Consider the following 26137-nt stretch of genomic DNA (forward strand, 5'->3'; position numbering starts at 1 on the left):
TATAACTACAGAACAAAGGAGATGACTTATTCAACTATGAATAAGACAAATCCTTTGGGCTGAAGGGAAAAGATTTTCAAAGTAATATTAGGGATGCAGACATTTTCCTTTTAACCTTCTTATTTCTAATTTTAATGGAGTTTAGTGCAACTTCTGAACTGCTTTGAAAATCTCCACTGTGATGATTTTTAACACACATTTTATTGTACATCTTCAACAGCATTATAAGAAAGGGTCATTTATAGCTACATTGAAGCATTGTAAGGTTTATAAATATCACGTGTTCTATATTTGTCTTTATAGGAATGTAATCAAGGAAAAAATCTATCCTTCAAATTAAACAAGCCTAAAAAAAAAGTATGTTACATCACATGCACCAAAAGTAGAATTCCTTTTTTTAATGAATTTTACATCTAACCACTTAGCTAGACAGCAGAGCACTGAGCTCAAAGTGCCCCACTGGTCCAGCTTAGTAATACCTATTTCTGAAGTACGGCAAATAATTTCAAAAATAAATTTTCTACTCACAAAAGACACTAAGATGCCAAACACAGTCATCATTAGCAGACATAGTGTCACTTAATGTGTCCTAGATGCTCTTGCAGCTAGTCCAGTGCAAATAGCCATTAGTTTTTTTCAGAAGCAAAACATTTCAGACCCAGCTATGCTGTGCACCTTCTGAAGTTTGCCCAGGCCCCTCAGCATCAGCGTCCTGGTCCCTTGCAGCTGCGTCAGACATCTCTTGAGCTGCTGAGGCTACTCCTTCTTTGACACTGTCTAAGTTTTCCTCATGGACAGAAGAAACTGCAACATCCAAGCCTTCAACCACAGTTTCTATGAATCAAATTAGAGAGATAATTGTCTTGTCTTTGCTCTCCATTCATCAGCACAAATGCGGGAGAGCACTCAAGGCTCACCAGGTATGACATACTTGCTTAGCATACAGACTGGACTCAAGTAATTGAAGGCAACAAGAGCTACGAGGTGATTACATTTTAGCATGCAAACAAAAGTTTGCAAGTGGAATTCCAGGGAAAGCAGTGGCTAGTATCTGACTCTTCCTAGCCCTGTGGCAGAAAACTGTAAACAGCAGCTCTTCCACTGTGTTTAGCTAGAGGTATATATTCTCTAAAGCATGTATTCCCTTAGATACCCTCATTTTATTTTCTGATTTCTGTCAAATTAATGATGTGCAGAATATAAATGTTAACATTTCAGTGGAAATAAGCCTAATCTGATCAATACCGTAAGATACATGATGTATATCTTCCCATATTTTTGGAAAGATGTCATGAGCAGTTTTGTTGTAGAAATGTCCTAACGTTGGGCTGAGGGACCAGGCTGTGATCCAGCACAGCAAGACTTCCAGCCAGCCTTCTTTCAATACTCATTAAGGATGAAGTAATTTATTTGTGTAAGAGGTCTGTACTCTGTCTACTTGTTCAACCATTTACATATACACGCTGCAGGAGGACTGAACACATCAACCAGCAGTTACATTTTAAATGTTACTTGAGTAAAATCTCTCTTACCATATTCTTCTAACCTTTCTGTTAGAAGCCTCAGCATCATCGCATATCTTAACTGCTCTGCAAGATAAGTTGTACAGGGACTCTGTTGTTACAGACTGTGTCCCATACCAAGATACTTGTATATTAAATAGTTAACTAAACAGTTTCATTGGAAGTGCAATAAGTACAGTAAACAGGAGCACTGAAAAGTTAGTATCCCATGTTTTTTTCAAATATCAGCTTGCAGATAATTAACTATGGCATATTCTGAACATTAACTATTTAACTTTATTTAGCAGAATACTCACTGAATTTTGAAGAAACAGAAAAATTCAGGAATTGATACTTTTGTCATTATAGGGAACAACTACACTAAAAAATAGTGCATTTAAAATTCAGAACATTATATATTTTATAGTTAGCATCACTTGATGCAATGCAACATATTTGCTGTGAGGACTAGCTGCTGGTTTTAAATTTGTAATATCAAACATTCAGTTCATATTACAAATACTTTGCTTTCTGGCTTATAGTATTTTGTCTTGTTAATTTTTATTTAGTGTCATGTTTCACTGTTTCAATTTCTTTTGCTTTAATAAAAGCAGATCAGTAAACAACTAAGTGAGCAACATGCGTTTTTCTGCTGTTTTATTTTTTAATAAAAATCTCCAGCCTGAAGTGTTCTGCTTACGTATCAGAAAGGCAACCTGCTGCAACAAAATATGGATTGCTCACAGTTTATCCATCAAGGTCTGTGCAGAGTAGTTGTCATTCCCTAAAATGACAAGGAGCTTGTTGCAATTCACATGGCAATTTTTTAAAACCTTGGTGTGTACATATGAATAATTGTCCCTGGCTGCCCACAGAAAACTCTAGCTAGTACGTTCATTTTTAAAAAATTCTCAGGTGGCTTTCATGTCTGTGCTTTGAGCACACGCAGGTAGAATTTCATAAGAACAACCTTTCCTCTGCCACAACTCATCTGCTCTTTTCAAGAGGAGAAAGCTGGAAATAGCTTGTGATGAGAACGCACTTGTTCACTGCAGTGTCAGATGTGGCAGCTCACACTGGGTCATTATCCATTTCATAATGCATTATCTCTAAGAAGGATTCAGACTGTCCTATACAGATCATTTTGGCACTGTTTTTCAGCCTATTGCAACTGCAGTAAGCTACCTAAATGTCACCTGGTGCTTTGAGCAGAGCATCATAACAATAAGAATTGCTCATTTTGTAATTATGTTGCTGTCTTTACAACTACAGCTTTTTTGACAATGTATGAAATTAGAGGTTGCATATCACTTCATTAAGGTTTTACCAGTACATGTATGGAAAACTATTAAACACTAAACAAGATATGAGCTTCTTAGTATTGCTAGAATTAGCTATCGGGGTGGGGGGGGGGAGGCAATATGCCCCTCTGTGTGGTCTTCTATTACATTTCAGTTACTGTTCCTGTTTAGAAAGGAAAAGTGTCACACTTGTTCCTTATAGTTAAAAATGCACTATAGCATATACATCAGGAGGGCTCTTTGCATGGCTTTTTGGCTCAAGTAAAAGTTACAGTTAACTTCATCCAGAAAAAAAAAAAAAAAAAAAAAACTTGGACACATTTCTGTATCCATAGTATTAACTGCTTTGTGGTATGCACAATTCATCAAAAATTGATACAAGTGACTGAATTTTAATGAAATTCACACTTTACTTTGCTTCTTCTCAAGTCCATACTGAACAACTACCACTTTTCAGACCTACCACTGTTCAGGTATCCTGAGCCTATTGTTGTACCAGTCCAGGAACATGAAAACTATTTTGAACATTAATCTGTCATACAACTCTGGGTATTTTTTGGTGGTTTGTATGCAGCTTGGTCTTGGAACAAGTGGTCTATATTCCGTTCACAATGTAAATACATTTCTCTCTGTTCTGGGGAATTCCTTTGATCCCAGGCAACACAAGATTAATGATTACCTGAAACAAGTCAGACACCTCTTTCAGAATCGTGACTGTGACAATGTCTAATGCAAATCACAGAGAGGGGACTGTGTCAGGGTCCATCAAACCTGCCTCCCCTATTAACCAGATAGTAGGGCAAGCATTACAAAGTTCAGGAATTTCTCCTTTTTGCTTCCCTACCTGTTAAATTTAATCCCATTCTGAAAGTCAGTTGAACTTCTAAACAACTCAGTGCTTTTTTTTTTTTTTTAGTCTGCATGTATTTCATATTTTTTCAGTCCTATTTAACCTCTCTTACTTGTTCTATGTAAAATACAGCAGTTACACCCTACTTCATTAGGGGGATTTTAATCTGTGCCAAGTACAGTGATGGCTCATTTTCCATAATGCTAGGAAGAATGATTTTACTCTATTTGTTCTTTTTTTTTTTTTTAAGTTACTAATAAGCCTGTCATGAAATTCTATAGGAATTAGCAGATGATGTAATTGAAATCACTTTTAACTTTTGTTAATTTAAATTCTAAAAAAGCTAAGCTTTATTTTTTCAAAATAAATCATAGAGAAGTTAAGACACTTAACTGATTCCATGTTGGTATCTGAGAGCTGACCACTTTGAAATTCAGAAGTCCTTGTATTCCTTGCACAGTGATGTCTGTGACCCATTTTCTGACTTTATGCCAGCTCCTTACAATTTCCGCAGGCTCAGAAACAGAATATGATTGGGTAGTAGCATACTACACTTGCTACCGAACACAACACCAAACCATTTATGTTGTGAAAACACACCTGTTTTGAGCTATTACTGAGTAAATAGAAAAAAGGAAATTAATTCTACAGACAAAAGGAAATCAGAGGGTTTTTTTGGTGGTTTTGTTTTTTCTATAAGGCAGTAGCATTAGGACATTCCAGTAGCTTATTGGCACTATACTGACCTTTAGATCCACCTAGAAATGTTAAGTTTCACAAAACTGTATCCCTGCCATTTCAGCGAACAAGAGCTGCTCCCTAAATAAACTGATCATTTCTGCAGACCTTAAAGACACAAGTTTTACTCTTAAAAAGGCTACAATTGCAGCATAGACAGAGCAGGCTTTCCTATTTCTGTGCAGTCACAACAGAACAGAAAACATTCCAGATGAATCGCATCTCCGCATTGTTATGATTTTCATTTGAGTTGTCTGAGTATTAGTGAGCTCAGCATCCTTCCAGCAGGACACAGAAGCATGATAAGCAGGGACTTGCATGACCTAAATAATTGTCAAGAATCTTTGTTCCAGGTAATAATGGGGGGGGAACGTATTGACTTTCAGAATGAAGATCCTACTACTTGGAAAGGACTGGAGGAAGATGCTGTAAGTCATCTTTAAAAAGCTTTAAAACATTGCAGAGGGGCAATTTACTTGGAATCAGCCTGGAAGTTCACTTGGGACTCAGAGCTCTAGTCAAAAATTGAATTGACTTGGACTGGCAGTCATCAACTACTCATTGGGAACGGTAGGCTAGAGGGTGGTCATGAAGCAGGCAGATGAAAGGGAGGTATGGAACAAATGTGGGTCCTGATCATAATAAGTGGTTCTGAAATCTGTTAAAGAACTTGATTTTTACAATAATTTTTCTATGAGGTAATGTTTCTGATAGTACTTCTACACAGGAGCTGTTGCCAGGTTTGAGAGTTCAGTGATCATAAAGCTGAATTTACCAAGTTGTGTTTCATACCAACACCAAGTGTGAAAGGTGCTAATGGAGCAAGCTAATAATTGTAAACTGTGTACAGATAATTTGAGATTACTCAGAATTCCTAAAGAAAACAATAGTATATGCAAGATTAGAGACACCAGATAAGGTCAGATGAAACAGGCAGGTTTCATACAGTAACCTGTCAGCACTGTCAAGAGAAGTGAGCAAACAAGTCAGAAGTGAAAAGTTTTAGTCTTCTGTTCAGCCAAGTCTGGACTGTGCTGGAAGCAAGATATCTTCCTTCATTACAACAAAGAAGTTCCCTCAGTGCTAATTTAAGTGACTGCTTCAAACCTTAAAGCAGTACTTCAAAAAATCAGCCATATTCACAGGAAGTTTGGCTCTTCAAATTTCCTCTAAGATAGCAGATAGTCAGCAGTTAATTGATAAGAAAACAACAAATCTTTTACATATAGAAAGGGAATGAGTATAAAAAGGAAAGAACCACCTCTCTCCTTCCTCACGCAGATGAAGCACTTTAGCTTATGAAAGAAATACATCTTTCTCTTAATACCTAAAAATAAAGGAAACTGCATCATATACAGCAGCATTAAAATAAGGGGAAATGATCAAAGAAAAAAAGCTCTTGTAATTCAGAATTTTAATCCTACAAAAATTTTTTGCCACTTTGGCCAGTCAATTCAGTACTGGATCAGAATGTTTTGTTTGGAGAGGTTTTGTGTTGACACTTTGTTTTTTTTTTTTAACACCTAGTGATCCAATTTATAGACAGACCAATATGAATGGCCAGCAGGCACAATTATGTAATCTGGCTTGTTTATTATAATGAACTTGTTTATTATATTTTTATATCTTAGAAAAGTTTAAGCTTTCCCCTTTCTAAAGTGGTTTTGTAAGTACATTTTTCTTAAATACAACACATGAAAAAGAAAGGTGTTCCTGATTTTAAAAGAAAAGTATATGCATTTCTTTTCCTGCTCTGGGAGAGGTTTTTTTTGTTTTTTTGGGTTTTTTTTTTTAAACCAAGATGAAAGTTTCTTAATAAGACCAAAAGAATAACCACAGCCTTCTTAGGAGTAGAGCCTATAAATGCTTCACCCTAGTTTTGCATTTCCCTTCTAATATATTTAAAACTATCATATTTTGATTCTGATCCTTTGATTCATTTCAACAGAAACTGTTGTTTAAGTTAAAAACAAACAAAAAATCTGAACAGGCATGGATTTCCCCCCCCTTTTTTTAGATGTAAAAATGTACTTTTCTGAGGTGAATCATTTCACTGAGTGCACCATCTTTCATTTCACAAGCTTTTTTTTTTTAAGCAGTCAACATGAGTCTGGTATCTCTAATGCAGAACGTCATGTTCAATTACTTTTCAAAAAATTCTTTGCAGAAAAATTTGGCTTTATTAAGCTAAAATAATACAAGTTGCCCAGCATAATACAAAAGGCATCTGCCTGGAGCCATAGAATACACATGAACAAAAGCTGGAATACAAAAATGGCCTTGATATTTTAAGCTATCTATAACACAGCCAACATCACACAGTAATTCCAAAGGGAAAAAAAAATAGATAATTGTGAAAAAAGAGACAATATTTCATTTACAGCCTTTTTTTTTTTTTTAAAGAAAACTAGAACATGATACTTTTGCTTATATAATCTCCCCAGCCTGAAAAGGTTCTCTCCAGAGACTCTCAGAGTTGGAGAAGAGGGGAAAAGAAAAAAAAAAGAAAGATAAAAAGGAAGCTTTTCATAGTTTAAAGAACTGCTAATCAAAAATGACAGTGGAGAAGAATCCACTTAAAGAAAGTCAAATTCTGTCATGTTTTAATATTAATTGAAGAATGTACTTATGAGAGATTGCAGAATAAGAGCACACAAGGCTGGAGTACCTGGTTCTCTTAGATCAAGTTCAGCAGAGAGCACAACAGTAGCAGGAAGAAACTGTGATTCCCGTTCAGACCAATTTAACATATTACGGTTCCATCATACCTTCTTATTTAAAGGAAAGGGAAGAGAAAAAAAAGTTCCTTAAAGAATGGATCTTGTAAAACATGTGGTAGTGGTGACAGTAGAGGTCCCCTCCCTGTTTTTTTCCCCACTCAGTACATCAGAAGCTGAGTTGCCACCATGGGATGGCAGACCTGCACTCAACAACCTCCTCCATTTAGAGAGGCTCAAACCCACATCTCCTACTTCAGTAATAAGAGCGGAAATAATAATCACCAGGTTAGTTTGGGACAAAACATGCAAACCTGTGCATACTCCCCTATAAAGTCATCGAGTACTTCAGGATTCATTGACCAGAAGAGAGCACAAGCTCAGGGTGTATCACTAGGAACAACCCAAGCACTGTCGTCCCTCAGGACTACTTCAAATGTGCTTTCCCTACTCAATAGCCTTTTATTCAGTGAACACTTGACATGGTTATCTTACTCCACCCAGGTAACAATCTCTTTGGAAAGGAACAATATTTAACACAAATGCTTGGCTTCAAAGAAAAACCTACTGCCTGGTTAAACAGAAACCAACGTAGGCATCTGTCACACTGCAAATTCAGCACTCAAACTTCAGACAAGAAAAGAGAAACCCCTCTGCTCAGGCTTTTTTATGGGCTAAAGTTAAGCCCCCAGGCTTAGACTGTGATTTGCACACCAACTTGTGACTTCCGTAGCCATTTACCTCTTCCTAGACGTTGTAGAAGTGTCTAAATCAGGGGTACAGGCCTTACCCCAGTAATAGTACTCCTAAGTGTACTGGAGGAACATCGATGAACATCACACCTATGTTCATTTGTGGCACTGGCCATTGTGTTTTCCTAAAATCCTTCTACTCTCCTCAGTACTTTGGATTTTGTACAGGCTATTGTTCAACCACCAGAAAAAGCACTGGCTTACGCTGCTGCCACTGCTCTTTGTTGCTGTCTCTGTGCAATACAGCAGCACAAATATTTCTGCAACTACATGCTGAACTGAATCACAGAACTGACAATAATCTAGAAAAACACTAATTATTTTTCAGTCAGATCAGTTCCTTGACCTGGTTCACTGAGGAGCTGCACAAACTTCTGGTGCACAGGACAGGAACTAGCGGCTTGGCAACTGCTGGAGCCAACCCTGCTCAAGAAATTGTTTGTGAAACGGCACCCTTCGGGAGGCGGCTTCAGAGGCCCAGGTCCAACCATCTTCAAAAACATCAGTAGCAAGAGGAAGACTAGGGAAAATGTGGGCCCTTTGCTGAACGGGGTGGGTGCCCTGGTGACGAAGGATGCAGAGAAGGCAGAGTTACTGAATGCTGCCTTTGCTTCAGTCTTTACTGCTCAGGCCAGCCCTCAGGAACCCCAGATCCTGGAGGCAAGAGAGAAAGTCTGGAGAAAGGAAGACTTTCCCTTGGTGGAGGATGATCGGGTTAGAGATCATTTAAGCAAACTTGACACCCACAAATCCATGGGCCCGGATGGGATGCACCCACGAGTGCTGAGGGAGCTGGCGGACATTATTGCTAAGCCACTCTCCATCATCTTTGAAAGGTCATGGAGAACAGGAGAGGTGCCTGAAGACTGGAAGAAAGCCAATGTCACCCCAGTCTTCAAAAAGGGCAAGAAGGAGGACCCAGGGAACTACAGGCCAGTCAGCCTCACCTCCATCCCTGGAAAGGTGATGGAGCAGCTCATCCTGGAGGCCATCTCCAAGCATGTGGAGGACAAGAAAGCGATCAGGAGTAGTCAGCATGGCTTCACCAAGGGGAAATCATGCTTAACCAATCTGATAGCCTTCTATGATGGAATGACTGGCTGGGTAGATGAGGGGAGAGCAGTGGATGTTGTCTACCTTGACTTCAGCAAGGCTTTTGACACTGTCTCCCATAACATCCTCATAGACAAGCTCAGGAAGCGTGGGCTGGATGAGTGGACAGTGAGGTGGATTGAGAACTGGCTGAATGGCAGAGCTCAGAGTTGTGATCAGCGGCGCAGAGTCTAGTTGGAGGCCTGTAGCTAGCGGTGTCCCCCAGGAGTCAGTACTGGGTCCAGTCTTGTTCAACTTCTTCATCAATGACCTGGATGAAGGGACAGAGTGCACCCTCAGCAAGTTTGCCAACGATACAAAACTGGGAGGAGTGGCTGATACACCAGAGGGCTGTGCTGCCATTCAGAGAGACCTGGACAGGCTGGAGAGGTGGGCAGAGAGGAACCTCATGAAGTTCAACAAAGGCAAGTGCAGGGTCCTGCACCTGGGGAGGAATAACCCCCTGCACCAGTACAGGTTGGGGGTTGACCTGCTGGAAAGCAGCTCTGCGGAGAAGGACCTGGGAGTGCTGGTGGACACCAAGTTAAGCATGAGGCAGCAATGTGCCCTAGTGGCCAAGAAGGCCAATGGTATGCTGGGGTGTATCAGGAAGAGTGTTGCCAGCAGGTCGAGGGAGGTGATTCTCCCCCTCTATTCAGCCCTGGTGAGGCCCCATCTGGAGTACTGCGTCCAGTTCTGGGCTCCCCAGTACAAGAGGGATGTGGCACTACTGGAGCAAGTCCAGCGAAGGGCCACAAAGATGATTAGGGGACTGGAGCATCTCTCTTATGAGGAAAGACTGAGAGAGCTGGGCCTGTTTAGCCTGGAGAAGAGAAGGCTGAGAGGAGATCTTATCAACGTGTACAAGTATCTGAAGGGAGGGTGTCAAGAGGATGGGACCAGACTCTTTTCAGTGGTGCCGAGCGACAGGACGCGAGGCAACGGGCACAAACTGAAACACAGACACTTCCATCTGAACATGAGGAAATACTTTTTCACTGTGAGGGTGACAGAGCACTGGAACAGGTTGCCCCGAGAGGTGGTGGAGTCTCCTTCTCTGGAGATATTCAAAACACGCCTGGATGCAATCCTGTGCAATGTGCTCTAGGTGACCCTGCTTGAACAGGGGGGTTGGACTAGATGATCTTCAGAGGTCCCTTCCAACCTCAGCGATTCTGTGATTCTGATCTGTTGTTGGATGGAAATGTATTCAGTCTCAGCCTTCTCTACTTAATAATAGCTCACTATAGCCTATTAATATCAGGAAAGTGTTTTCTCCCCTTGGCATTTCAGCTATTCCTTAGGTTAACCTGAACTAGAGACTCAGATCCAAAGATCTTTGGGAAACTGAGGAACAGAGAAAGATTCCTAATCATTTCTGCCACTATGAAGATATGCTAGCTTTTTCTTTTTGCAAGCCACCAATAAGTAACACAGATAAAAATAAACATGAAGTCCATCTGAAAGCCTAAACCACAGGGTTATGAGGCACGTTCTTAAAAATAAAATGTTTTTCTAAACAGCAGGAAAGAAACACCTCTATTCAAGCAAACATCTCACAAGCTACTCATGTCTAATATAGGTCACCAGTTCCTAAAAAAGCCTCATTAGTTCACACTAATGACTAGAAGACTCACTACAAATGAGCTTATTCTGCAATGGATGATTAAAAAAAGCTTCAGAGAGATGTCTGTAATGTTCACAATAAGGCCTATGTGCATATCCCATATTATATAATGTACATAGTATGTTAATCCAGAAGGAAATTATATGAGGTATTGCAAAATATCAAGTAGGTCATTTTATATTTGTTACAAAGTTGTTACTGTGTTAAAGCATCCAGGCTGCAGGCCTCCTAAGTTTCACAGAAATGAGAAACAATCCACATTGCGTCTTTTCAACAAACACCTATTCATTGATTAGAATAGATCACTAGGAAAACTAGTGCAAGTTAATACAAACACATATATGAAAATGCTCTAATAACCTGATTTATGAAATCTTTCAAAAGTTCTAACAAAATTTTACATTTAAGATGGGCATTTTCTATAGCACTTTTCATATGAAACAATGTGCCAAGTCTTACTCACTTGGATACTTTTCACAGGAGCAAATGTCACCATGTTGTTTTGGGGAAAAAGACATTTCCCTCTGCAATGAGAAACACTAGCCAAAAATTAATATAAGAATCCCATCATTCTTCTTGTATGCACTGCCACTACAGGAGAACAGAAAGAAGTCAGTGTTGCCATTCTCTAAATATTGCAGTATTATCTCTGTAAATATTGCAGTATATCTGCAATGTTGTGACAGTATCTCTAACAGATGCAGTATTTCTGCATGTTGCATTTTTTAAACTTTTCCTAAGAACACAGGTACTAACTTTTAATGTGAAGTAAATGCTAACAAGTTTAGGTTGAGTCAAAGTAAGTTGTCGCTCACCAATTAGTCACTTACACATTATTCACTTTGTCATTTCATCAGTTTTAATTTTTTTAATGTAGTTACTTGTACCCTTGTTCTACAATAGCAAAATAGAAAGACAGTTGATTCAAATGTAATTATTCTGTATAACCACTTTCCCACATTTATTTGTTTGCACTCTTAGCTGGGAAGTGCTAGCCTTTTTCCATTTTACTGGATTTTTTTCCTCATATAGTAATAACATCAGTGCATGCAAAAGTATCAGTACATGCTGTAAAATTCTCTTTTCAGATAAGGTGATCAAAACTGAATAGTCTCTCCTATCTACCAGCTTATGTCTTCAGATACTCATAAATCTTTTACAGAGGCCTTTTCTAAATTTTGTTCACATTCTTTCTACAAAAACTTTGTGTTTCTTTACACTATAACAGCTCATCTACAAGCTTGGTTTTATGAAGGAAAAGCCAGGAGAAAGATAAGAGAGCAGTGGCCAACATATGGCAATCAGGGGGATAGAAAACAAAAATCACGGCCAGAGGGACAAACGAAGAAAGGGATAAACGTGAAGAAAAAACAGCCAACAATTTCCACAGATATGAATATTTCCCCAGTAAAATAATATTCACATAATTCTGCTTTCTAGAAGCCTAATTTAGCTAGCTAGAATACTATAATCAGTGAAAAAAAGATTCCTCTAAAAGGAGATTCAGAATAGAAGACCTTTATTATAGTCAGTAATCAGGCATAAATATAGTCAGATGATGTGAATACTTTCCTTCAGTCTATGCTTGCCTTGTGTTGCACCAATCTACATCTAGAGATCTGTTTAATGCAATGGCTTTGTATGTATGAAAATGGCAAATAGACCTGTTAAGAGAAGCTTCTGATCTATACAGGCAAAGACAAAGGTTTTGAGGAGGAAAAAAAAAAAATAGTGTAGTCACTTGCCCAAAGTCAAACTGTAAACAAGTGGTATAATCGTGAATAAGAAGGTCTGACCAGCCCCAACCATTCTGCATCTTACCCCAACATCTGAGGTTGTAAAGAATTCCAGGTTGAACATGTCTTCCTCCTTCCTACATCTCAGAAAACCAAATATGATTAGAAGAATGCATTTATTCTACTGCGCAACTCAATTCTGAAAGACTGAATAAGTATCAGCAGGTACAAGTAACTCTGAGGACTTTTCAGCAGTCCTCAAAACACTCCCATTGTCCCAGTATAAATTAGAAAGCATGTGAATACTCACACAGAGTTTAGTAACATACCAAGCACAAATAATATACACTGATCACATGGGGCATTTTTGTCTGTTTGGCATCACTACGCCAGAGTCAGCAAAAGTTCTCTACAGAAAGCAGCAACTCCTGTCCAGTGCAGCCTATATTCCTTTCTCTAGGATGCAGACAACTGGCATTACAATGCCATTCAAAGCTTAACATGGAAAACACTGGCACATTCACACACTAATCCTCCCCAAACCTAGTTACTCAACCTCCCTAAATTCAGTCATGGAAGAAGAGTGTTTGAAATACTAAACTGAGTCCACATCATTCAATATTTGCAAAATTAGAAAAAAAAACTACACCCAACAGTGTGCTGTTACAGAAGTCAGAAGTCTGAGAAAGCACGGCCTTGGGATAATTGCTTTTGCTATTCCAGCTGATAATATCAAAACCTCAAACCTCAATACTAGAGCTGGAGAAAAGTTTACAGCATCAATCCAAAAACTAAAACAGTTACTAATGCAACAACAAGGCTTAATGCAAATAGTATGTCACCAATCTGTGCATTTCATAGCATCTATTCTATCTCAGGACTAATTAATCATAATTTATAGTCCGCAAACACAGTGTACACTAAAAAGCAGATAGCATGAAACTTACACCAGCATCAGGCAGTGACTAAGAGCGACTGCAATAGCTCAACTGATAAAGTACAGAAAACTGCATTTAGAGGAAGCTAAAACCATGAGAGCAGAGTAACAATACCTTTTTGGCAACAGCATTTCCCAGAATTTCAAATACCAGTGGAGGATAAGTTCTTTAAATCGAGGCAAGGATAAAATTCCAGCTAGCTAAAGTTGTAATTAACTTCCTAAAATTGCAATTACTCTGATTAAATATTAAGTACCTACACCCAGGGTTTTTTTTTTTTGTTTGTTTGAACATGTACATATACACACATTATTTGTTTATACACATATATATATATGCTGAAGCTGGAGATGAATGTCCATTAGTCGGATTGCTTACATTTCCAAATGTACTTCAGAAAGCCTTACAGATAGAAAGAAACAATCTTAATTTGCATAATCAAAAGTTTAATGGCAATGAGGAGAATACTTGCACCTTCACCTGCAGAAGTAGCATCAAGCTATCAACAAAACTAGTAAGTTATTTAAATAAGTATCCTTGTCAGAGTAAGCCTGCATTTCCCTTGTCAGCTCTAGGAGAAAACACTTCCCTACCTCAGTAGGTGTACAGAAAATTTTTCTCTAAATGGAGAGAATACAATAAACGATGAAATTGGTTAAATACAGAATAGCAGGGTATTTCCAGAATGATTTTAAAGATTATAAAAATATATGTTTTTTAAACACAAAAAGCTGTTTACTGCAGGTAAACACTCTGACTAGTATTGATACATAGAGGTCATAGACTTTTGAGTCAAAACACCATCTTTTATTTTAAGTATTATGTCAATGGAAACTGTATCTTTCACATAGCTTTAAAGCCTGGGATGCTAGTTTAAGTTTGTGTGCATGAGATCACATGCTGCTTGTTAAAAGCTACATGTGGTCAAAAGCCATAGGCATATATCAATTCCTTGGAGACTTGAGGAACAAATGCTTCAGGAGTCTTGTTGTTTCACTGCAGTGTGGACCTAGATTAGACATGCAGATTAATTTTAAGGTGACCTGGTGACATGAGCCTCTGCTGACTTGTACCCTCCCATGGCAGGATTCAGGTTACATGGCAGTTTTAGCACAACTTAGCCCTGGCAGAGGAACATCATGTGAACTCTTATGAGATTTATGCAGCTCACCCTTGATTTAAGTACAACAATTAAGAGCAATTATTTAAAACAGTCTTTATCAGTGACCTGTGGCAGGAAAGACTAGATACAAGTAGCACAAAAACATGATCTCAGAATCCAGTTATAACATCCCAGCAATGCCAAAGAGAACAGGCAACATTACGCTGGTCAGCACATTCCCTTCCATTAGAGTCTAGCAGTTACTGAGATGAAGTTCAGTTTCTGCTGTTTGATATGAAATGTTTTGACTAATACGTAACATCCCGATTAGAGGTTGGAAGAAAGATGGCTGAAACAATATGTAAACGTTTCTCAAAAATTTTATCCCCCACAGGTTCACTTCTGCCAACCTTACCACATAGCAAAGAATAACCTCTGTAGCAAGACTTGATAGAGGAAGCCTGAAAAAGCCCTCAGAATCCCTTTTAAATACCCAAGTAACAGAAGAGTTTTTCCATAGCTACATTGCCAGGGGAAAAAAGACCTAGGAAATCAGTAACATCTATTCACCACATCCACTTCCAGTCAATACCAACAGTAACTAATAGTTGAAAGGCACGTGTTTGCTCTCATGAAATACCACTAACTACACAAAGTCACCACATCTAGAATTAGACCCTGAGACTTAGTCCATTTAAACACAATGTTTCTCAAGAAAGATTCAAGAGCCTTAGCTTCCTCATCTTCAGGAGAGTGACAAGAACATTTATCATATGCAAGATACTACAATATCAAGCAAATAATAAATATCCTTAGATAAGCATTATGAAAGGAATATTCAGCCACTTCTTGCTACAAGCAAATGTCCACTTCTTTAAACTGAAACTTTGCAATTGCTCTGTAGAGTGACAGGGGTAAATACTCCAAGACATTTAAAAACATCTTATATGTCTTTACATCTCTGATTTGCTAATTCTAACACATACAGGGCTACTTCCTTCCTCTCTCTCTCTTTTTTTTAAGATAATCTGAATATTCTATAGAAATGGAGATCTTTAAAGACTCAGTATTTTTAAACTATTCTCTTGTAGTGATTATTGCTGTTTACATAAAGATATTTACAAATATTTATTCATACTTTTCTATTAGCTGTATTACATTTAACACATTGGACCAAATATTGTTTTAAAATACATTATTTATAATCAATTCTTTTGTAGATGAGCACAGGAACTATTCACACATGAGCTGAAATCCCATTCATATCTAGAACCTTCACAGAAGTGTGTCATTTGAAACACAGCACTATCTCCCAAGTTCATTTGTTAAAAAGCAATCAAGATGCATCAGTTGCTCAATAAAAAGTCCCCAAGGAAAAAGAGGAGGAAACAATTCTGGAAGAACAAATAGAACAGTATCTGCTAATACCTTTCAAGGTGCTATGATAACCACATAAAGTCTAGCAGTCAAAATATTTTTAATCTCAGCATCAAGAAAGTTTGACTTGCATTTAGGAGATAAATGTACATATACGTGAGAGGATGTTTTCTCAAATGAGGTCAAAAATAGGTGTGTAGTAAAGACTCCATGTTTAAGACAAGCTGAAAATCATACTTGCTAGTCACACTGAAGTCTTCCTTTCCAAAGCAAGAATTATAGTGAAGTTTCTCTTTCATCAAGGGCTTGCAACTTTAACTGAAGATGCCAGATGCAAATATTACTTTCCTATCTGCTAAAAAATTATAATTGCTTTATGTGCATCCCTTTCAACTTTTGATTGGTTTAGCTAAAGGTAAAAGGATAAGTGATTTGTCTATAGCTGCAGTTTAGCAATAAATAAATTTGATTGCTAAAAATCAAGTTAAATTATAATCCTATTATTTATGTAACTTTTGGATAGTTTTAGCATTTGTATTATTGTGATTTTAAAAAGGTAGGGTAAACCAAAATATTTCAAACAAGGTGACTGCTCAGAATACTTGATATGTAGTCTCTTATTGACCTAAGTATTTAATACCAACTTGATGTTCTATTAAACATTGAAAATTTTAACCTGATGTTTCTTTATCACTGATGATATAGTGATATTTTGGTTGATATGCAAGACTTTACTGATCTTACATTAATGGAACAGCTACATGAGCTACTGTGAAATGTCTTAGGAATAGCAAAATACAGCATTTAGATTCCTTAACAGACCCTTATGAACCAGATGGCTGGAGCAAGTGTTTTATGCTCACTTGAACATAAAATCTTGAAAGAGACATAGAATGTGGTAGTAAAATAAACTTTTCATTCTACTAGTCTTAGAAAATAATGCTGGTACCACAGGCAGCACACTTAGAGGCACAGATTTAATGAACTTTCTTGAAAGTTATTGTTACCATACACTCATGATATGTCGAGGTAACACCTAAATTAATTTTCACTGCAGGAAAACCCCCTTAGGAATGCTGATGTTTGTTCTCAACATTCTGTAGCAAGAAGCAGTGGTTTAAAAACTCACAGCACACACACACAAACTGCATTCATAAGATAACCTTGCACTGTAGCAGCTTCTGAATTAGCAGCAGCTTCCTGCTGTGCTCCCTCCACAGCAGCGGGTACATCTGCAGCTGGTAAGCTGCTCTCCCCTCCAGTTTCTGAGGATACCCCAGAACTCTCATCCTGTGCTGCAGGTCCAGCAGCAGTTACTGTATCAGTCTCTTCTGTGGCTGTCTCTGCTTCAGTGACTTCAGCTGTCTCCTCTTCATCACCTTTTAAGGATTTATTTAATACAATAAAGAAAGCGTAAAGTGCTTGCATGCAACAAATTCACCAACTGCTTTTTACCATCATCACTTCAATTAAAAATGAAAAGCTAAGCTTTGGGGTCAGGAACAAAGGCAAGAAATCAGGAGTTAATCCACCCATCTCACCTAATGTAGCACCAAAAGAGATGTTTACAAGATCAGGAAACCATATTCTTAATTACTGAGTTTTACAACTGCTTTACTGTAGTAACAGAAATAGTGTTGCATAAAGCATGTGACTGTAAGGTGTGGGGTGGGGGAGTGATAGGGACCATGTTAAGTGTCTCTCCAAACCCACTTTACCGAAAGGGGCAGCAACAGCACACATGGACTTCATGGGAACAGGATTCCTGTCCCATTTGTGCTCAGCAGTGAGGTTATCACATGTGGAATAAGACATTTGCTGTCATACTTAAAAGCTTTTATGTAGCTCATTATCAGTCAGGTTCACAGCTTAAGTGCACTGCAGTGCATGGTGTGACTTCAGTTCTCAGGTAATACATAAGCTGTTTTCAAAATGGCTAACTTGGCTGGCGATAACTCCAACAACGCAGAGCCCAACACACAATTCGTTTCTTGAATGGGTTTTGTGCCTCCTCTTAGCTCTACGCTGCCCTATTCACCTTGCTTGCTTTAGAGCTAGATTGAGTGCACTGTGATCACACTCCTGACTGCAGGACAGACATCCAGTAAGAGCCACAGTACTCAGGTAAGAAATATAAAATCTGTGGAGCAGAATAAACAAATAGGATAACCATATTGAAATTAGATGCATAAATAAGAAAATAAATGGTAAGTTTTAAACAGCCAGAGTTAGCTTCACTAGAAGTATGACCACTTATGACTGATCATTTTCTTTTCGCAAATCCCAGCTTTCTCTTGAAGAACTGCCTACCCTGCTGTGGGTAAGACTCTATAGAATCTGAAAAAAACAGTGTTTTACAAGCATGCATTACTTCAAACTCAGCTGAGACAAATCATTAAAAACTAACAGCACAAAGCAAGAGAGAAGACATGCACAAACACCATGCAAACATGCACCAAGTTAAACAAGAGGAGGTAATATAGCAAGTGTTCATTGAGAGTTTACCACTAGACCCAACTCACCAGGTGAAAAACAGAACAGGAAATAAAGTTTGAAATACAGTTGCAAACTAAGCAAGAATAGAAAAAGGGAAAAAAAGAAGCTTAAAAAGACATAGTCAGAATTTATTTTATTCTTCTAGATCTGTTTAACAACTGATCATTTTACTTGTCGGTTTTCTTATGCCAGTTCATGGCACAAACACAAGTCTACTCATTGATCAGGAAAAACAACAGATTATATTAAGCAACCTGACCATGTCCCTTTAAGAGAAAGCTATCTTTCAAAAAGCTAAACTGATTACACAAAGAACAGACTAATAGCCAAGCTCAACATTCAGTACATTTTATTGGACAGTCAAATATAGAGTGCATTCATTCAGAACAGCCAGCTTCTCAATCTCAGAATTGCCTTCCACAGAGCAGATTCAGTAGTAGCTCAATATGGTTTGGCCTTGCAAACATAAATATTTCTTTAAAGTCTCACAAGTACGGAGTTTTACAATAGAAGGCATAAAGTCATCCCAAGGTAGGCTGCAAGGTACGCGTGAACAACTGTCCTTTGTATTTAACTTCCTCAGGTTTGGAAAGAGATTTCCCTTGTATTTTAGTCTGGAAAGTGTAAAAGCAAAGTAATGATTAGAAAGATTGAATCAGCTTCACAAAGTTAAAAAGAAAAATCATTGCTAAAAAAGGAGGCAATCAGGAACAAGTTTAAAGGAGACCCGTGAGAATGAAAGACACATAACTCAGTATCTGCACTATTTGCCAAATAAGCAAGTAAAATATTCTGTGAGGCAAACATCATTTTACAGTTCAAATGATGTCCCAGGTTTCCTACTGCTACTTCTAGTCAGGTTTCTTCCAGGGGCTTTTTAAAAATCTATTCCTACATTTGAGAGTAGCTTTCCATTAAGAAGAGCTACAGAAAATTTGCTCTTACATCTTTTTCTAAACCATCTCATCTTTTTAAATACTATTTCAACCCACTAATAAACAAGCAAACCTGGAATAGCATTTGATTGTTTATCTTGGCTGCCTCGTTTGTTACATGCAGTTTTTTTTATAACAAACATTTTGGTTTTGTACTCAAGTGGAGAATTTTCTCAGAACGAGGAATTGGTGGGAGAGTAGGGGCAAACACTGTTGAGTCTTGAAATTCATTCAGATGAGTCTCCCTCTCATCAACTGCTCCCCAACTGTAAGCATAAGTTCTTCCAGAAAACCATAAGGTTTTCTCCACCTTACCACTATACATACAGCAAATATGCCACAAATGTGCTGTTTGACATGCTGGTTTTTTATCCACCATTTCATACTGTTACCAGCACTATGTTTAATAGCTTATTTTGAAGTTTGATTTTATGTGAAGTTAAAAAAAATGTTAGATTACTTTTGGAACAGGACTTTTATCACTTAGCAGCAATGCTTGCTGTGAAAAAAAGTATAACAACTAACTGAATCTAATGAATGTGAGGAGAAAGAAGCTGCAGTGGCACTTCTGGGAAAAGCAATACTATAGTAACAGCGTGCAACAAGATACACACAAAAATATGATTATGCAAGGAGTTCGGGGGGGGGGTGGGGGGGAAGAGGAAGACAGATGTTAAGGCTTTTCAGAAAGCATGTAGAGGATTCCATAGGAAAAACAGGAGCAGAAACCTCTTTTGGGAGCACAGAGTTGGGAATGATGAAGGATTAAAAAAGAAAGCCCGTAGGAAAAAGTATGTTAAAGCTGATTCAACAGTAGATTTGTATTGTTGTATGGAATTAGTTCAAACATCCAATCAAAAACTTTGGGTTGAAAATTTAGTCAGGAGTCTAATATTGAATAATACTTGTAATACTAGAAGTATTCTAGACTTCTTACTACCCATAATAAGGGAGGCAGCACTCATCTGTCATTGATTGTGACATTTCTGCGAGCAAGTTATTAAGTTGCACAAGGCATCAAATTATGGGATGTCTGGAGAGTACTTGAAGTCACAATGAAATAATTTACAAAGCCCTGAGTTTTCTTACCCCAGTCATTTGCAATATAGGTATAGCTTTCAGGGTGTAAACAGTGCCGCTGACTTTGCTGATATTCCACTCAAACATTTTGGTAGACTAGGGTTAAAATTCTCAGTACCTTGTAGTAGTGAACCCTAAGAAAAAAAGAGGAATATAACAACATGATTTTGTGTGCCTTGGAAGGTTCGTCTACTCCTTTTACAGCTACTGTGTTCTTCTGAGTATGCTTTAGTAGCCAACATTTCTTCTCTGAACAGCTGAACACTAGGTCACTAGGAACACCTATCTGCTTTGGTTCCAATAAATGTTTGGGGGGGGGGGGAGGTAAGGGGATGACAGGTTGTGTTTTCATAATTTATGAAGGGAAAACAGCATATCGTATCAAAGGATGCCTAAATTTTCAGAAGTCCTGCTAAATTTTTTTGTTTCAGGGACAAGGAAGGATGGCAGTTAAAACCTGGTCAAATTCTTGGTATCCAGAGAGGAAATTTAAAACTTGCATTGTTTTCAGCTAATAAAGAGAAGAGAAATAAAGGTATTTTGCCATTTTAGGCTTTACTATCTTTAATTTTAAAGCTTTAAAACTAAAGCATACATTTTGTAACTTCATTCAAGAAGACTAACAACTTCAAAAGATATAATTTTAGAGGCAGAAAATTTAAAGCACGTTCTCACACTGAAAAGGAATTTTAAAACACAGCACTTTCTATTCAAATCTATTCTTTGCATGCACGCAAATACATTAAATAAATATGGAGCAGCTTCAAGTGCTATGGCTTCATTTTTAAACAAAGATTTTATAAGAACTAAATGTGTATATATATCTCTCTCTATATAGATATATATATGGAGAGGGAGAGAGAGCAAGAGCAAGAGAGAGAGAGCGTGAGATTCTTACCACACCATTTTTAATTGCTTTTCGTAGCAAGACCATGCTTGCTAAACTTCTATCTTTTAGATTAAGTTCATTGTAACACTAATTGAGGTAGACACAAACAACATTCCATCACAAGTATTTGATCTAACTTGGTCTAATTATTTAAGCAAGAAATAGTAAGGAAGGAATTGTCATATTTAGATGGTGCCTGCTTATTAGACAACAATATTGTAACATAAAAATGACAAAGCCAAAGCTGTGGAACTAGAAATGGCTTTTATTTTACAATATTTTAAATATTATCATATATCAATATATATATATTTTTTCCTAGCTCAACGTACTGTGATTGAACAAATGCATTCCCTGATGACACATGGCCTGGAGCCAGACTGTTGGCTGAGAGAAAGATATAATCTGCCGCCACAAACAAACAAAAGGACAAAACTGATTTTGACAGCATTATGCATTTAGTCAAGTTTCATTAAGCTTTCAGTCATCGAATGATGATGCCCAATATACAATTAATGGTTCACATATTAACTCTTTTCATCCAAAGAGACTCCTGTAGTTTGATCACAGGACAGATTCACTGCCTCAACATTAAATTCCTCTCCAAAATCTGTTCTAATAGAACACTGTACAACCTTTACTCGCAGTCAAGGGACAACGGATGACACTGTTTAGGCCTGATTAGCTAAGCTAGAAGCCTGCTCCAGATCCATATGCACCTTGGGGGGGGGGGGGGGGAGGAGGAGAGAAAAGAGCTCAACTCACCCTTGTGCGACAGATGTTTCTTTTTGTGCTCCTCAGCTCTCTCATGAAGAATATTCATATGTTCAATATACTTGCTGCGCGATGAACTGACTGTTCTGTAGGCCTGAAAGGAAACAATATATCTAAATTTATTGCTACATCCCTACAGCTACTAGGTTACATGAAGGAGAGAAGGAAAAAAAAAACTCAAAAAACAAAAACCTATGCACTTTCAACAAGTGCCATTGCCTGTCTTGAAAGGCATATCAAATCAATACAAACAAGGCAAAAAAAAATTGTTATACTAACATATTCATACATTCTATATTTCTCCATTGTTAGAAAGTAAAATACAAGATAATGTACAGCTTTCACAAAACACTGCAGTGTTTTGGGAATGGAACAGAATATTTAAAAAGATAAGTAAGGACAAGATATTTTTAAAAGGTAAGGTAATAAAAAAGCGACAGCAGTAGAATTTATTATTCTTTTAGATATGCAATCACACAGCTCTACCTTAGAAAGATTTTGAACAAGTAGAAGCTACTTATCATTTAAGAGGATTATTTTGTGGGAAAGGAAAACATATCTCTTTGGGATGTGCTAGTCACTATCTCAAATTGTGGAGGGAAAGGAAGCTACAAAATGGAGGCTTTAGGGACATGAAGCACAAAGTCTGACATATTTAGATGTGAGGAAGAAAATGATTAAAGAAAAGTCAGAAAAAAATAGATGCTTGCAGAATTTGAACATGCTTTTCTAATAATTAATCTTATCTTTTTCTTTGTGCCCCAACCAAACGGGTTCATATTCTTCCCCTTCTGGGTTCAGATGCATCTTATTTCACGCGTGTCTTACCTACTTTGATATGTGTTTAATGTTTGCAGCTGACAAGAAAAAGCAAAGGGTTGGAGGTAGAAGCCTTACTCCATCTCTAGACACACTCATTTCACAGTCTTAAGTATGTTTTCCACTGAAAACTACAACAGCCCTATGCATCAGTGTAACAGTAAAATAAACAAGCAATAGACATTCAGTTTCACTAGCTCTCTGAACTTATTTTTGACTTCTTATAGTTTTGTACTTTAGACTGTATTTAATTATATGCTATATCATCTACATTACATTGATGCAATTTACACCTTCACCATATTCTTTAACGCAGAACACACTTTAAATCAAGTCAACTCGGAAAGCACAAACAGATCTACTTCCAAACACTTACATAATATAAACCACCAAAAGCAGCAACACCAGCCAGGAGATAGTAAATCATGTTCTCTCCAGAAGAGCCAGGAACACTCCCAGACGACATCTGCCGAAGAGGCGCTACGAAAACCATTGATATTAAGGAAGAGTGCTGCTAAAATACGATCACAAAATAGAATTATGGGATCTAAGCTATATTTCTTTCTTTTTATGGGGAGAGATGATTTAAACATAAAGCTGAAGCAGAATTGGAAGGTACGGTTTATCATGGCATTTTGCACAACTGAGTATGACAAGGCGTGGTGCCTAACTAAATGAGATAAAAGGCTGAGGCTGCCCAAAGATTTTCTGTGAGCTACACTGCCTGCCTATCAGCTTCCAAGTAGTGGATTTAGTCTACATAGACATGTCCTACCTAAGGACACGTAAAAGTACCTGTCCTATGCAATCCTGCTGCCATCAAGGTCATCAGAGGTAACAGATCCCTTTCAGTTTAACAGCAGAACACTTTAAGAGAAGGCCTTTCCCTTTGAATTCACATTCCTTCATTCCCAAATAGACTGCTGACCTTAAAACCTGCTAAAACCCATAACCTCAAATACTGGCCAACAGGGCAGGCAGGCAGGCATACACAGTTTTATCACCAACTGAGTACTTATTTCACTATGATAGCAGTGTTCGCTGTTTATTTTTGTTCATCATTTCTGTGATTTTGGTACTTGAAAGACCCTTAGAATTCTACAGTACATCTCAAAAAAAGACCCAGGAATAATAAATATATGTAATTCTGTTCATCACCAAAGCTTTCAGCTGAATTTCATAGCTTCATCCTGGATGAGTAGCTCATATGAGAAATATCTCATGGAAGGGGCTCTCATTAAACATAAAATGGCTCCAAGCATTGCAGTCAGCAGCTGCAGAAATAGTCTCAAACTATTGCTATCGTGTGCCAGATTACATTTAGCATCCTCTGTCTCATGATGTACTTTTCAGACTCTTCTTCAATGTTTAGACATCCTAATTGGTCTTCTAACATTTATATACACAATGCTGCTGTGGTTTCTCATCAATAGTCTACTATTGAAGGTTGTACGTTATAGGTACGACAGGGCTCAGTGAGCCCACAGGCACCCAGCACGGCTGGAAGGTTTTCGCTACTGGTTACACAATTCGCGATGCGGCAAAAGCCATGGCTGCAACACACCCCGCTGATTCACACCGCCTTCCCCAGAAAGCAAGCCACAGTGTTAAGAGACTACAGATGAAACCACTGTATCGATTATCCACCCTTCCCCCCACCACCACCCCTCCCCGGGGTAGAAGGGAAGAAAACGATGAGCTCCCTAGTTTCGGGGCAGGGGAATTTACATCTATAATTACTACAAAATCTATTTTCATCGAGAGGGAGGGGAAGGGCAAGACCTCGCCTGAGCCGCCTCTCCAGAGAGCGAGCCGCAGGGCGCAGTGCCGGCGGAGAACAGACCCTTCCCGCGGAGCTGCCGGCCCACCGGAGGAGCGGCGCTGAGGCTGAAAGGCAGCCGGCCAGCTGCCGCCTAACGGCGACGGAGCCGACCGGCGGCACGTACCCGGCTCGCCGCGCCGCTGCCGCGCGGAGGGGCGCCGCACCCCCCGCAGCCCCCAACGGCCGCCGCCAACGGCCGCGGCGCGCGCCCGCCGCACCTGCCGCCCCGCGCCCCGAGGCCGGGGCTGCCCCCACCGCCGCCGCCACCGCCCTTCGCGCGCCCCACGCAGCCCCCCGCCGGCCTCCACCTACCCCGCTGCTTCAGGCGGCTCGCAGCGGACGGAGCCCTGCTCAGGCGAGCGGCCAGCGCCTGCGAGGCGGCCCGGCAGAGGTACATGGCGGCGGCGGGACGCTGCGGAGAGGAGCGGCGCGGCAGAGCACGGTGCCCACAGGCTGCCGGCGCTGCAGGGCTGCGGCTGCCGCGCCAGACACCGATGCCCCCGCCGAGGGGGCGGGGCGCTCGCTCGCCCCGCCCCCTGGCAGGTGCCCCCTCCCGCCCCCCCCGGGCCTCTCCCGCCGCGGGGGCCCGGCGACTGCCGGAATGCATTAACAACATCAAAAAAAATTGTTCTTCCAGTCAGCACTGATGAAAACACTGAAAAATTAAACGCAGTTTGGGGCGGTGAATGCTCATATAGAATGGAATAGCAGGAATTATTTAAAATTAACAAAACCCCCAATACTAGGAAAGATTCAAGGAATTGCAGCTATTGGGGTGGGGGGGAGAGAAGATGAGGAGGAACATAATTACTGTCTTGCTAAAATAAAAAGTTCTTAACAACTGTTTGTTCTCCAGAGATTCCTGGAACAAGGTCAGAAGAAATCAGCTAAACCTACAGCAATGGTCATTTAGTTTGAACATTAGGAAAAAAGACTTAAATATTGGGGAGGTAAAACACTAGAGGAAGGAAGTTGGTCGAGGCTGTAGAATGCCGTTAGCTGTCAAAGTCATGGCCAGCAGCATTTCAGGATCAGCGCTGGCAGCTGCCTTTCTCCTCTCCCACATAATTAGACAGTTGCCCCCTGCTACTTGTCCTTTCTCTCCACATAGCTTTGAAGCTCCCTCGCTGATAGTGCAACACCACCTTCTGCTGGTCACCGCTGTCCCCTTTTTTGTGCTTTGACCTTGATTGACCTTGATTCACTCAACTGAGGTGAAGCTGAAAGCAGCACCCTTCAGAAGGAGGCAGGAGGAATGCTGACATTAAATGATTGACGTTGGCCGTGAGGTCTCACAGCTGAAGTCGCCAAGGTATTTCAGAACAGGGAACCATTCCCAAAATGCAGACATGCGAAGGCCAGCATCTCCTCTGGCTAGGCTTGCTCCTGCCTCTCCGTTCCCCATGGCATACACACTATCCCTGTGCAGGGCCCTGCATTATGCCTTCATCCTAACTTTTGAAACTACAGAATATGTTTCAAGTTTGCATGCAGTAGCAAAAGCAAAGAAAACTTAGGGGCAAGGAAAAAATAATTAACCCCCCCCCCCAACACACACGGAATTCAAAGGTTGTCTATCTCTGACAAAGA

The 26137-nt window shown here is 39.3% G+C and overlaps 1 protein-coding gene across 1 annotated transcript; it reads right to left on the reverse strand.

Annotated features, from left to right (window-relative positions):
• Positions 1 to 652: 652 nt before the first annotated feature.
• Positions 653 to 24997, reverse strand: MGARP (mitochondria localized glutamic acid rich protein). Its single transcript, XM_067297027.1, has 5 exons — positions 24860 to 24997; positions 23102 to 23205; positions 21898 to 22000; positions 16896 to 17111; positions 653 to 834 (listed from the first exon to the last, which is right to left on the reverse strand). The coding sequence occupies exons 1-5, from the start codon at positions 24942 to 24944 to the stop codon at positions 653 to 655; spliced, it is 690 nt and encodes a 229-aa protein (XP_067153128.1). The 5' UTR covers positions 24945 to 24997.
• Between the last annotated feature and the right edge of the window lie 1140 nt (positions 24998 to 26137).

This window comes from Apteryx mantelli, chromosome 5, assembly GCF_036417845.1.
Source record: "Apteryx mantelli isolate bAptMan1 chromosome 5, bAptMan1.hap1, whole genome shotgun sequence".
Lineage (NCBI taxonomy): Eukaryota > Metazoa > Chordata > Aves > Apterygiformes > Apterygidae > Apteryx > Apteryx mantelli.

Coding starts and splice junctions, on each gene's coding strand:
- MGARP (XM_067297027.1), bottom strand. CDS start 24,944: ATGTACCTCTGCCGGGCCGCCTCGCAGGCGCTGGCCGCTCGCCTGAGC. Junction 23,206..24,859: donor GAGCCGCCTGAAGCAGCGGG/GTAGGTGGAGGC, acceptor TGGTTTTCGTAG/CGCCTCTTCGGCAGATGTCG. Junction 835..16,895: donor AGAAGCTGCTACAGTGCAAG/GTTATCTTATGA, acceptor TTTGATTCATAG/AAACTGTGGTTGAAGGCTTG.